General features: G+C 37.5%; 2 protein-coding genes across 4 annotated transcripts; both read right to left on the bottom strand.

Moving 5' to 3' along the window:
- Window positions 1-617: 617 nt before the first annotated feature.
- On the bottom strand, window positions 618-3,271 carry LOC107775327 (putative E3 ubiquitin-protein ligase RHC1A). Of its 3 annotated transcripts, none has more exons than XM_016595056.2 (2): window positions 3,116-3,271; window positions 618-1,798 (listed from the first exon to the last, which is right to left on the bottom strand). In XM_016595056.2, the coding sequence occupies exon 2, from the start codon at window positions 1,779-1,781 to the stop codon at window positions 831-833; it is 951 nt and encodes a 316-aa protein (XP_016450542.1). In that variant the 5' UTR covers window positions 1,782-1,798; window positions 3,116-3,271; the 3' UTR covers window positions 618-830. The 3 variants fall into 3 exon arrangements, with proteins under 3 accessions (XP_016450542.1, XP_016450543.1, XP_016450544.1); XM_016595057.2 differs by having other exon boundaries at window positions 618-1,840; window positions 3,116-3,261; XM_016595058.2 differs by having other exon boundaries at window positions 618-1,853; window positions 3,116-3,243.
- A 2,075-nt stretch (window positions 3,272-5,346) lies between these two features.
- On the bottom strand, window positions 5,347-14,266 carry LOC107775328 (THO complex subunit 7A). The gene is made up of 4 exons (XM_016595059.2): window positions 14,128-14,266; window positions 11,878-12,485; window positions 6,286-6,443; window positions 5,347-5,635 (listed from the first exon to the last, which is right to left on the bottom strand). Exons 2-3 carry the CDS (start codon window positions 12,469-12,471, stop codon window positions 6,309-6,311), a joined length of 729 nt encoding a protein of 242 aa, XP_016450545.1. The 5' UTR covers window positions 12,472-12,485; window positions 14,128-14,266; the 3' UTR covers window positions 5,347-5,635; window positions 6,286-6,308.
- Window positions 14,267-14,361: the final 95 nt, after the last annotated feature.

Genomic DNA, 14,361 nt, shown 5'->3' with positions numbered 1-14,361 from the left:
AGAAGAAATTAGGGCTCTTCAATTGGGTTTGGTAAAATATTGGGAAGAGGGGATTTTACCGTTGGTTGGGGGTTATATTAACGTTAAAATTTATTTCTTTTTTTTGTGTTTTCAACAATTAAAAGAGAGTAAGGACACGCTCAATTCGGTTGTCTAAGACGCGCGGCTGGCCAGGCCTTAGGAGGGAGTAAATAAATACAATTCTTTAAACAATAGTGGGGTGTTAGGACACCCGTAAAGTTTAGGTGAGTAAATGATTCGAAGAGTGTCTTGGTAAACTCTTCATTTTCTTTTACATATCTGGTTATTCGAATCAACTTGTACACACCTTGAACCGGAATAAGGATCACTCTATTTTCCTCCAATTTTAATACTTGTAAAATAAGTGACAAATTAAACCTTGAGCCACTCCTCTATGATTCATATATCTTTTTCTCACTTTGTTAATAGTGGAATCATATTGGGTATGTTGTTGTTGTTAATAGTTGATGAGACTGTAATCCATATATAAACGAACAGAAGAAAAAAGAAAAAAAAATTAGTAATAGTGCCATAGTGGTGTCTGAGCCAACTTGTGCCATATAGACTATTTCACCAAATACCTGCTAAAAGCAAAATTATTGTCAACAGTAGATGTATCATTGACATTTTGAGAACATCATTTACATAAGTCCCTTAAGCATTTCAAGATGTTTTCCACCTATACACCTTTCAAGAACAGCTTCCATCCCACAGTACAGTAAATTGTAAAAACACTTCCACTCCATCTAAGGATAATTTATAGTTGAAAATAGGCAAAATCCAAAGATGCTGGAAACAAAACTTAGTAACTAAAAACGCCAAGTGGGGTAATTCGCTTCATTGTTCTCCTCGTAGGGAGCTGTCGAGCTGCTTCCTCCTCTCTCAACATAATTGCCTGTGTTTTGGTTGGACGAGCGAAAAGGCCACAGAAACGAGAACGGATTCCTCCTACCCTGGTTCTGACTGGCATTGTCCCGGCTACTACTGTTGCTGCCACTGCTAACGTTTCCAGTTCTTGAACTCCAATTGGTCGGGGCACTTCCAGAAGGTCGCGAAGGCAGCTCAAGGCGGCAAACAGGGCACGAGTTGTGCCGAACCAACCAAGGTACAATACAATCTGCATGGTAAATATGCTTACATGGCATCTGCCTTGCTTCAGAACCCAATTCAAAGTTATCTTGACAAACCGGGCACTGAGAATCCGTGTTGAGGTGCCTCTGTGTGATCTTGACAGTAGGCAAAGCATCTATTGCGGAACGAGGTGCCGGGGGTGGACCCTGCCTATCATTAATACTGAGCTGCTCAATCAACTGTTGCAGCCCAGGCCCCATTAAATCATCTAAATTAGGTCGCCGCTGCCCCATTCCCGGACTTCCATTGAAGAAGTACTCAAATGCATCATTTTCCGTCATACTAACAGGAGTTTGGCCGTGAAATATCAACCATGGACCAGAACCGAAACCCCTTCCTTGTCCAGGAACAATGCCGGATCTTGTCCTAATGTCAAAGTTCGGGTTTCTTCCTGCCATTCTCTGCCTCATGAATTGAGCAAGGGCGTCCATTATACCAAATCTTGGGTCCGGGAAAGGATCCATTAATCCAAAATGAGGATCATCCTCAATAGTAGATCTAGCACCTAGCATGTCATCAAGCTCTTCAACGAAACCTCCACCACAATTTGGGCAAAGACAGCTAGCCCCTCGAGGCCGAATTGGTTGCCTGCATCTGTGGCACCAGTGTGTGTAGCTCCCACTCGACATCTCTTATCAGCAGTTTCCTGAACAAAACTTGAAACTTTTAAACCAAGCTGCAGATCATCCTACATCCACAAACTAACAGTTCAACTATAATAGAGATTATTACCAATTTCATTACATGAAATAAGACAATCGATTCAGGTAAAGAATCAGGTAATGCCCAAAAGTGATCTCATGAGTTAATCACATTCATCAAAAAACGTCATAGTAGACCTTCCAAACCTAAAATTCCCCTCCCCCTATAGCCCTTTTTGAAAAGATCTCTCTTTTTTCTTTCGGAGCTGCTAAATCCAACCCTGAGAACCAGATCTCCATATCCCCCCCCCTCCCCCCAACAAAAAAAATACTCCCCCCAGAGACCTCTCAAGAGAATCGATGACTATTTGTACTAATATATCTGAGACTTCTTGATTAGATAAATGTAAATTGTGGTTTATCAACCTCTTCCCTCTAGAGGAACCCTCACTCGTCAAGAATGTGGTTTTTTTTTAGATCTCTTTGCGAAGATTTCTTAAAGAGGGAAAACACAAATTTGAGCATACTTCTTACAAAACAAGAATTATCAATTTCACTAACATTTAACTTTCTTCTTCATCCCAGTTTTAATGTGACAAATTCTCAAAACCTCAATTATCAATTTTACTGATATTTCAATGGTCGGTGCAACAGTATAGTTGCTCCTTGGTCCGTAGAACATGGATTTTGAGCAATGGATACATCCTCTTTGCATAAATTCAAGGGGAAGGAGCCAGCTTGTGCACATCTCGACAATTCCACGAGGTATCTGCTAACAGGGGCGAAGCCACCTTTTGCCAAGGGTGGTCAATTGACCGACCACTCTTCTGTCTTAAAATATTGACTTTAGATGTATATAACATATATTGAACACCCTTTGTCGGGAAATTTATTTAGTCTTTCAAGTCTGAACACCTTTGGAAAAAATTCTTGCTTCGCCACTGCCTGCTACCTCCCACGACCACAAGTACCGGGTAACTTTGTGCAGTAAGGCCTTTGCCAAGAGGTTTTTGGAAACATACATATTCTAAGCAGAATTTAAGTTATTAGCCAATACAGTAACTGACCAGATAATCCATCCAAAAACTACCCTCTTATGATCTTCAATCCTCACGATCATACAAATTACTAATAAAGCTAGCTCCTTTACACTTTAATCAAATCATAACATACATATAACACAAAATCTTGAAGAAAGAAAAAACCCCATCAAAAACACCGAAACAAAGAAATTCACCCAAAAAAAAAGTCAACTTGATGGCAAATTTGAATTAAAACCCATGAAATATTATGTAAATTAAAATTGAGATTTGGGTTCTTACCAAGAAGATGAGCTGAAGCTGAAGGTGGAAACAGTGAGCGTGAGAGAGAGAGAATGAAATGAACCCTAAAAAGAAGAAAGGGGACAAAAAGGGGATGAGATATGTGCTGTTTTACAGTAGATATGTACTAAAGTGTTTCCTATGTGCATTTTTTATTTATTTATTTTATATATTCTCACCAACTACATGCCAAAATGGTGATTGGAAAGTTTCACAAAGTTAATCATTTTGATTACAAGAAACTACACTTTGGTACCATAAGTTTGTGTTTATTCAAGTTTGAAGTGAAAAGAGTTCAAAGTTCAAACTACATGCCAAGATGTCTAGTGGTAAGGTAAACAATAAGTCATTCTTATTAGAAAAAACTACACTTTGGTGCCATAAGTTTATGTTTTTTCCACTTTAAAGTGAAAAGACTAGGGGTGGATATCGGTCCGTTCAGCTCGGTCGTGAATATTATCGATTTGGCGAATCAGTTATCAGTTTATAAATATACTAAACTGATAACCAAACCGATAAGATATCGATTATCGGGTATCGGTTATTGATAGTAATTAGTTTGGTTATCGATTTACCCGACAAGAATCGAAAATATCCAAAAATCTCATATTTTTATAATAGATACCATGATCATACTGGTAAGAGAAACGAGCTTAATTTTTGTTCTTAAGATAAGAGAGATTAAATTTCAATTTTAGAAAATAAAAACTTTCTTTGCATGTGAAAATTCCAATGAATAATTTCAATTCTTAAATAAGTTAGTAGGAGTAATTAATAATACATTCAACAAGCTAATTTACTGACTACAAAAAAAATGGTAAAAACCTAATCTTATATGATAAAGAATCATGGTTAATAAAAAAAACTAAAAATTTAAATAATTAATTCTTTAAAAGTTTAACACTATAAATATGAATTGAAGAATAAAGATGAGAAATTCAGAAAGTTTAAATCAATCAAGCCTTAAGGTGGCTTTATATACTTAAGGATGTAACTATAATTTTGATAAAGCTCATCAGGTTATCGGTTAAATCATATTGGATAAATCAAGACCTATACCGATAACTCAATAGTCAAATAACATCAAATCGTTACTAAACCAATAATCCAATAATCCAATAGCATTCTTTGGATTCGAGTTATTAGTTTTACCCGACATATGATCAATAGTGTGATATGTTAAGATAAACACTATACTTAGTTGGGGCATTCTTCTTCTATAAGGACAACTCTAATTTGGAAATCAGTTTTAATTGGTGATTGCAGCTCTTATCATAATTTTCTCTAATAGTGGTTAATTGTAATTCCAAGGTTCCTCTTACTTCTTAATTTTTTTTTTCCTTTTCATTTTGAAAAAACCTCAATCTCGACTGTTGAGGAATTTATTATTCATTCCATCCAAAATTTACTATCCTCAGTTTCCATCATGAATTTTACATCTAATACTTTATTCTATGACACTCAACCTCAATAAGTCTGACAATTTTCTAAACTATGAAGGTCAAGCACTATTTATATAATTGATCAAAACTTGGGCTTTAAATCAAGTTAATTAATTAAAGTCCATTTAGAATTTTTTATAGTTGGACTGAGTCAATCCTTTCATGTTTCATGTTTTAAGGTTTTGACTATCTCAAATTAAGTGAAGTGGACAAGTAAATCAAATTTGAAAACTGAATGTGGCATCACAACCAAAATCAGAATGGTCCCTCAATAATAAACTAACTGAGATGTCAGGGTGACTGTTCTCCATCAGAATTTAATCCATCTTTCGTTTTAGCCACACCAATTTGTGCATGTCAAAATCAGAGTACATTAAAAAAAAAAACTGTCATATCCAGCATTTCTACACTATCATACAACAACAACAACAACAACAACAACAACAACAAACTCAGTGTAATCTCACAAGTGAGGCTGGTAATGTGTACTGCATTTCTACAGTATCATAGAAACGCAAAATTGTTAAATAGCATGACGGAAAGCTATTACAAGACTCTGGTCTGCATAAATGAACACAAGGCAATTTCTTCCGATCTACCTTAACCTTGGTGGGCAGAGTTATTCTGTATCTATATTGGTTGAAAGTACCAATCAACAGGTAGAATAGTCCATATATACACAATGCATACTCAAGTTGATCAAATACCATCTTTATCACAAAAAGGAAGAAAGAGAACAGTTTGGGCCCTGGGTGAGGGAGGGGTTGGGGACAGAAGAGGGCTCATTGATTGATATTTTATAGGACTGGAATCAACATGATATCATAATTCTGAAAGAAAAATCAAAATTAGTAAAGGCTGATTCTCAGGCACATTAGAGGTCCAAATGGCCAGGTCCTTGAACTTACACCTCTAAATTTGGCATCTGATACAAAGTTGACATAAATTTACAACATCCCTTGAAAAAGGCTAGGAGTTTGGAAATTCTTTTCCAAGAAAAAAGAATGCTTAATACTCAAATACAGCCATTGGTAGGAGCTATTTGTCATCTGGCAAAGTCTTGTCCTTAGTATGCCAACTGCAACAATGAAGACTGAACTCATTAACTGAAACATAGAAAGACAATAAAATATTCTCTATTGATAATCTTAAAGATCTTAACATTCTTAGATATGTGGTGCATGTAGATGAAAGGTGTCTAAGATGCCAGAAGATAACGCTTAAAGCTACATGTGCAGCATAATGTGATATGTTATTTCTCATGCTCAATTCCTAAGTAAGCCTTCACAGCACCTCGACCCTACCAAACATGATTCCTGCAGACTATCTTCTACTACAGGACAAGGTTGTGACCTGGTGACAGCACCAAATCAAAATGAAGCCAACTTAGCCTATACTTCTAAGGATAAAGCTTAGATTGCCAGAAGTCATTGACTTGACTCTGAGCAATCTCCAAAGGGCTAAACTTTGTTTGACAATCAAAGAAAACCTATTAAAACCTGAAAGAAACTGTTACGAAGAAGCAAATGCCTCTCCAACACCAGTACTTTTGTGCAATATTAGTATTGCAGTTTATGGATGCTGAGATGTAAATCCTTTGATATGAAGTAAGATATGCATCATACAAAAGCTACATCACTTGAAGACTTGAGTTCCAATATTAGGTACTGCATTAAGAGATCTATTGCTACGCATAGATGATGTATGAAAGAATAAACTTATAATTACGGGGTCTAGGTGCAATTCATGCACTAATCCACAGCCATTGCTCCAGGACCCCCAGTAGCATCCTCCAGCCCACTCTTATTATGATCATCAACTGCATTCCTCATCTCTTCAACCAAACTCCTCTGTTCTTCCTCTATCGTGTTCTGCAACTCATCAACCTAAGGAAGAAGTTTGAACATCAGCAAAAGATATCCACTTATACCGATCAAAGTGTTCTCAAATATATATAAATATTAAGCACTTATACAAACGTTAACTATCTATCTACTACAAACATGGAAAATTTGACAATCGATCTTTTACAATGACCCAGTCATCTGCTTATCACACATCAGTTGCTTATCATTGGTGATAGAAAAATTCGACTGAAACATAATTTATAGTAATTGGAAGTTACAATAGCTGCAATAAATTAGAGAATAGTTGAATATGTCTGAAACTGTGAAAGACCAAAGCGTGAATCGGGAAGATAATAGGAGGAAGAAGGGATCAAATTTTAGCATAGCCCTTCACAATGATGGAGCAGCAGTAGAAGATTTGACATGAATTAAGTCCCTCAAAATCACAGTAATTAGAATGATCAATAAGGGTTGCTATGAAGGCCCTTCCAAATTCTACAACGTATTCCTTCTAACCATTAGACACTGAGCTCATCAATCTAAAGAAAAGGAAAACTGAAGGCATGGATGGAAAAATAAGATTCTTTCCACGGCCAAAGGAGGCCTTGATCTAATAGTGCTGTAAGTCAACCTTTGGCACTGTGAGTATGAGGTCTCAGTTTTAAGTTCTATATTAATTAATTATGTTCTCGAGCCGAGGGTCTATTGGAAACAACCTCTCTATCCTCCTCACAAGGTAGGGGTAAGGTCTGCACACACACTACCCTCCCTAGACCCCACGGTGTGGGATAATACTGGGTATGTTGTTGTTGTATTAATTAATTATGTGTTGGCTCTCCCTCCACTAGTATGTAGGTGTTTAACCGAAGTGTAAATAGAACCATAGCTGATTTCTGAAACAAAGATGGGAAGAGATCTCCCAACTCCCACCCTCATCTCCACCCCACCCCCACCCCCACCCCCACCCCCGCAGGTGGCGGGAGGAGGAAGAAAAGAATATTAGAATAGACATACATAAAAGAAAAGGAGGTTGAGACACACATAACGGAGGGCTGGACGACGAGGCGGATCATAGAAGGACTTGCAGACTTCTAGCTGATAAGCTTCTAAAGAAGGAGGACAGATGACACCTTAGGTGAATTCCAATCAGAGTGGGAGAGGAAAGTCAAGTGTTTTATACAGCATCGCACAAGTTCACATGGTACGCGTGCTTTTGGACACGATTGATGGCGTAGCCCAAGGGACAAATCTGTGGAGTTTGTTGGACCAAAGTGGACAATACGTGCCATGAGCTTAGGCTGTTAGAGCTGGATGATCCCTCAGTACGATGGTGGGGCAAACCTCAACGAGGACGCTGAATCTGTAAGGGAGATGTATGTGACGCCCATGACGGAGGCGGGCCGACGAGGGCGGGTCATAGAAGAACTGGCAGGCTTCTAGCTGGCAAACTTTTGAATAAGGGATATAGATGACACTTTAGGCGAATCCCACATCCCAATGGGAGAGTAAAGTGAAAAGCTTTATCAGGCATAGCACAAATTTACGCGTAGCCCAAGGGATAAACCTATTAGGTCTATTGGACCAAAGCGGACAATACGTACCATAAGCTAGGCTAAACTTACAAAGTAAAATGATAAATACAAAATCAAAAAAAAAAAGGTAAAGGGGATTGGAAATAATTTCGATGATTCAATTGATGGGCCACAAACTCTCAAATGTCTCCTAGACATAAACTGCAATCTCTCTCTATATATATATATACACACACTAACGTTCACTTCTTTTATTGCAGTATTAGGTACCATGCAGTTTTCTCAAAATGGGATTTATTTTTTGTTTTGTCAATTTGTAGCTCTACACTTATCAAAAATATTCAATTTTGATGAGAATGTTATTCCACCAAATGCCATACTACAACTACTAAGGCTTAGTTCCAGACTAGCTGAGATTAACTATGTGAATCCTCGCAATCCACTTCGCTCCATTAGACCCTTCTCATGCTACTATTCAATCAATAAGGTCTTCTATCCCTTAAAGTTTTCTACATTTTTTCCTGACATACAAATTTTTAACAAGATCATAATACTCCTAGCAAATATTGGACAAAATCATCTTCAGCAATCTTCATTCGTTTATTTTCTGTGTATTCTATTTGCTCCTTCTGTCGGATATGCTCTCTCTGCCCCAATTTATGTAGCATTTTTTAATTGAACACGGAGTTTAAGAAAAAAGTAAATGAATTTTAAAACTTGTAGTCTAAAACATGTCATAGACATGTATGGCTATAACATCATATCACTAAAGGTAAAATGGAAGTTTAAAGTTAAATTGTTTCTACATATATAAAGGCGCCATTCATTTTTAGACAGACTAAAAAGGAAACATACCACATAAAATGGGATAGAGGGAGTACTTATTTCTAATCTTGTATGATTACACATCCATCTTAATATCCGTATTTCTGTGGTACCCATCTTATGGATATATAGGACCTTAGAGGCTCAATATTCACTTCCATAAAAACTACCAGCTTTAGAACTTTCTATTAAACTTGCATTTCACTTTGGCTTGTATCTTCCTATCACATAATAATCTAATAGCACTTCTCCAGTTCGACCACTATTTTAATTATGCATTACACACCTTCATATCCTCCTGGAACATCAAGCCAAGATAAGTAAAACTGTCTGTATTTAGGCACCGTAATTCCGCCTAATCTCAATTCAATTAAACTCATCTGATTTAAACTTGCACGGGATATATTATGTCTTTCTTTTATCTTGCACAAACTCTGGGCACCGTGGTGACGTAGTCCCTCCTAATCTCACTTCAGTTAACTCTTCTGATTTAAACTTGCAATGCATATATTATGTCTTTCCTTTTTTATCTTGTTTTATGAATCGGCGCAACTAGTGGATCGCGGCAGAAATAATGCACATATTATGCCTTACTTTTACGTATTCTAATAACCTAATTTTTTAGCGTTCTTCTCTGTAGTTCAAACTTTTAGTCACTTAACACCCTTGCTAATTTCATATCAGAAATGTCTTCTGCAAATAGCTTATACCATAGGATCTTATCTTGTATATTGTTAGTTATCTCATCCATAATTAGGATGAACAAGTACGGGCTCAATGCAAATTACTGGTGTGGACCTATGGTTATAGGAAACTATTTTATGTCTTACCAGTTACCACGACTTTTTGATGCGGAGGAGATCTCTTACCGCCAATTAGTAATCTTAAAGTCCATTCTTTGAGTAGCTTATATTATGCAAGACCACATTGTTGGCAAAGGGTTATGCAAGAGGTGCTATGGTGTATGTTATTCGCTGATGACATTGTTCTGATTGACGAGACGCGGAGTGGCGCTAACGAGAGGCTGGAGGTTTGGAGACAGCCCCTTAAGTCTAAGGGTTTCAAATTGAGCAGGACGAAGACGGAATATCTTGAGTGCAAGTTCAGTGTCGAGCCGAGGGAAGCGGGCATGGACGTGAGGCTTGGATTGCAGGTCATTTCCAAGAGAGGCGGTTTCAATTACCTTGTGTCGGTTATCCAGGGGGATGGGGAGATCGACGAGAATGTCACACACCGTATAGGGGTGGGGCGGATGAAATGGAGGTTAGCATCTGGAGTCCTGTGTGACAAGAAAGTGTCACCGCTACTCAAAGGTAAGTTTTATAGAGCGGTGGTTAGGCCGGCCATATTGTATGCAGATGAGTGTTGGCCAGTTAAGAACTCACATAACCAGAAGATAAAAGTAGCAGAAATGAGGATGTTGAGGTGGATGTGCCGGCACACTAGGATGGATAAGATTAGGAATGAAGATATTCGGAAGAAGGTGGGCATGGCTCCTATTGATGACAAGATGCGAGAAGCGAGCTCAGATGATTTGGGCACGTCCAAAAGAGGAGCTTGGATGCCCCGGTATGGAGGTGTGAGCGGTTGGCGATGGTGGACGCGAGGAGACATAGAGGGCGGCCTAAGAAGTATTGGGAAGAGGTGATCAGGCAGGATATAGCGAGGTTTCAGATCTCTGAGAACATGGCTCTCGACAGGAAGCTGTGGAGGTCAATCATTAAGGTATAGGTTAGGAGGTAGTTGAGCATATTTCGTCTACTAGTATGAGGCTAGGCTGATAGGATTTAGTCTTAGACTGCTCGTGGTCAGTGTTGTGTTTACACTACTCCGTTTTCATAGTGTCGGGCCTTATTAACTAGTTATTATTTCTGCTTTCCATCTATTCACTGGTTCTTGTGATGTTATTATTTCCATGGTTTTTTGGTGATGGTACTGATATATTATCTCTTTTCGTCTTTTCGCCTTCTTGAGCGGAGTGTCTATCGGAAACAACCTCTCTACCCCATTGGGGTAGAGTTAAGGTCTGCGTACACACTACCCTCCCCAGACCCCACTTGTGGGATTATACTGGATCGTTGTTGTTGTTGTACATTGTTGGCAAAGCACTACAAGAGGTGAAGTGGAATAAGATGCATTTGGTAGCATGTCTTCTCATTGTCAAAAAAATGCTCGTATAAGATGAAGGAAGTCAAAAGGAAACAAAGGAAAATCAATTATTTTCTCTTCCATAATCACTAATTCTGCCACAAGAATCAGCAAGGATGCTGTATAGGCTGTTTCTTCTTATCTTGTAGTCATGTTCAAGTTAAGAAACCCTTCATGAACATTCAGATCATGTAACTTGAAACTGTATATACCCCCAATAATGCCAAGGGTAATGGAAAGATAATAACCAACTTAAGAAATTAAAATTTAGGATAGTCTCTTCAGAATTATTAATCAAACAAAAATACTTAACACCAAGTTTCCCAGTCAGTCTTACATAAATTTCACGAAACATCGTTGAGATATACTAACATTTGATGATTTAAATAGATAGAGAAATGCAACTGTTTTACAAAAAAGAAAAAAAAAAGATTGTGATCGCCTTTTAGGTCAGAAAACTAGAATGCTAAGGCAATGATGAGAGCAACTGGCTAAATTTCAGAGGATTTCAGGATATGCTGAATAAAGATAAACAGTACTAGAAGCAAATAAAGAAAACTTTGAAAAGCCTGGGATTTTCGCCTACTGTTGATGGTTACCTTTCCTTATAAATTCAATAGAGTTTTACCATCACTTTAGCAGCAATTAGAGAGTTGACGGTAATACCAAAAATAACCGCAGTCAAAGCCACTAGGGAAAGTCAGGTCAAGAGAGAGTCTCTTTCCGATTTTACAGGTTTAAAGTACAAATTTACGAATGTGAAATGTAAATGCCGAAGAGAAAAGCTTATTGAAGGAGAATTATCCTGCAATTCTCTAAAGATGTTGTGGACCTGTTGGTCAGTGGATTATGTCAGTTATCTCTAATTCCTACAGTCTTTAGCTACTATAATCAAATAGAAGCTATTCATGAATTCCAGTGAAAAGTCAACAGAACAAACTAGATGGTTTTTATAGAAAGATACGTACCACGTGTAATAGAAGCGCAAATTGCTTTTTACGAAGCTCCAACATTCTTGAACTAGCAGTATTCTCTGCCTCCAACATGGCTATCTCTTTCTCAAGATCTGTAATATCCTTCTGAGTTTCAGATCTTGGAGGCTGCATCGCGACCAACTTCCTGATGGCCTCGCATTCTTCTTTATGCTGCCTCTCTATCTTGCTTTCTTCAAGTTGCCTCTTGAGATCTTCTATATCGGCCTGAGCTTGTAATATTTGTCCATTTATCTCATCTTTCAGGCCATTGAAATTCTCCTTCTCCCTAAGGTTTGCATCTATGACTGCTTTGCTCTTTAGGAGCGGGATCTCAAATGTATTTAGCTCTTGCAAAAAAGCTTTGGCAAGTTTTTCACAATCGCCATAGTTATCAGCTTCCTTCTCTACCTCCGAAGCAAAAGCAGTAAACTTTTTCTGAAGTTTCTTCAGCGGCGGTTCACCTCTAGTGGTTGTTGTGCGAGTAAGAAGTCTATGCTTAATAATAAAATCATCTTCAAGTGGGCCAAAAGCATAATGTGCAGCCACTGTCTCCCCCTTCCCAGCAACTTTTCTGCCTCTGGCCAACATTTAGTTTTCCTATCCTGAAAGAAAAATCATCTCCGACAGATCAGCATCCGATGGATTCCAAAGAATTTTTGGATAACGTTTCCAGCTCTGAAGAGGTAAATAACAGAAATAGGTGTTCTCTACTTCTGGCGTAATCAAGATACTGAATAATTCATGAGTTAATTTCAGATTCCGTTTTTGAAGTAGCAACCTCTCTGAGTGACCAAAAAACAAAAAGACAGCAAGATCTATGCAGAAGTTGTCCTAAACATTGTTTGATCAACTAAACCTCGATTCCAAACTAGTGGTTGTAGGTTGTGTGAATCCTCCTTATAAAATCTTTAGAGATTCATCATATTATGATTAATATTTCCGTTGCATGTCAACTTGCTGCAACCCTCCTCCTTCATTTTAGCTCAGACCAGCTATCCAAAACTCACATAGACAGAGTTCTTAACTAATTTTTGTTAGATCGAAAAAACAATTTGTAATCACTGAGATTGGTAACAAACTTGAAGAGTAGAATACACTCCTTTTCTCTTTTGTAGGTAACTTGATGAATAGAATCTTTCCACAAGGGAAACTCCCTTAAAATGTTGTCAAATTAAAAGATATAAGAATAAGAGAAGGACAATTTGACACGAACAGAAAGAAAAACTTTACAGACCAACAAAAGCCCATTGACTACACGAAGGCAACAAAGAGTGTGGAAGACTAAGATAAAGCAAACAATTTAGACGAGAACCCTACGAAGTCGACAATAATGAGTTGGGTGCTTTAACTATTCAGCCATCAATGTTTTCCTTGACGAAATCCTTTTACATAATTTTCTTACCTCAAAATCGAGAAATTGTATTCTCCAAGGACAACATTATCCAGCAAATAGGAGAAAACAACTTACATTGCAGCTTACTAGTGGAAATTATTTTCTTTACAAATATCTCAAGCCTCAATCCTTACTTCATATCATTTGATTCAACCAACAATTAGATATTGCTACCAAGCAAACACTAAAAACTACTACCAAACACCACCATCACACCCTATCCTCTAGTTTCCGCGTAATAGTAGTGGTGGAGCCAGGATTTCATACAAGGGGATTCAAAAATTACTAGATTGTTATGTTACTTTCTCAACCCCAAAAAAAAACTAGATTGTCATGCCTGAAATTGGAACCTATGATCTAAGGAAATTTTTTGAATCCTTTGCCACTTCACTAGAATTTTTACTCATGTCAAGTGGGTTCAACAGTTTAAATATAACAAAAAAATAGTTAGTTTCTGCCGTATTAGCATACTGTAATTTTTCGACAAAGGGATTCAATTGAACCCCCCCCCCCTGCCTTTTCTTCAATTTAGCTCCGCCCATGCTAGTAGTTTATAGGAATACCATAAGTCACCTACTTCTATATCCAACCAAATACTAAAAAATGATCCAAAAATAACTTCTCAAGATACAACATTTTTCAAGGAAATCCATATAAAATGCACCACTAAACAAGGACAATTTATAGAAATCAGAAAAAAAAATGGTGAGCTACAAATAAATCAAATAGTCTGAAATTGGCAATATGAATCCTCCAAAACCATTTTATTTGTGAACTATAAATAAATCAATTACAGCTACAAACAACAATTACAGTGTGTGTGTGAGTGCGAGAGAGAGAGGGAGTTATACTTAAATGTGTGAGAGACAGAAAATCTTTGCGGGCAAAACCCTCGTGTTTTTCACTGGGAAAAACCTATGTTCTTGCTTCTCGCTAGTCTGACGATTAAGGGCGAGATCTCAGGGTTTTGGCTTCTTTTTTCTTTTGAAATTGCTATAATAGGTTAGTAGAAATATTAAATATAATTTTTATAAAAAGATATAACTTGGAAAATACAATAGACACGAAGATGCAATGGAATTATT

Source organism: Nicotiana tabacum, chromosome 22 (genome assembly GCF_000715075.1).
Source record: "Nicotiana tabacum cultivar K326 chromosome 22, ASM71507v2, whole genome shotgun sequence".
In the NCBI taxonomy this organism is placed as follows: domain Eukaryota; kingdom Viridiplantae; phylum Streptophyta; class Magnoliopsida; order Solanales; family Solanaceae; genus Nicotiana; species Nicotiana tabacum.
This window is presented reverse-complemented; position numbering and strand designations above follow the sequence as displayed.

Bases quoted from the DNA above. Each gene is read 5' to 3' on its own strand.
- LOC107775328 (XM_016595059.2), bottom strand. From the start codon at position 12,471: ATGTTGGCCAGAGGCAGAAAAGTTGCTGGGAAGGGGGAGACAGTGGCT. The intron at 6,444-11,877 runs GTACGTATCTTT...CTTCTTCCTTAG, and splicing joins TTGCGCTTCTATTACACGTG to GTTGATGAGTTGCAGAACAC.
- LOC107775327 (XM_016595056.2), bottom strand. From the start codon at position 1,781: ATGTCGAGTGGGAGCTACACACACTGGTGCCACAGATGCAGGCAACCA.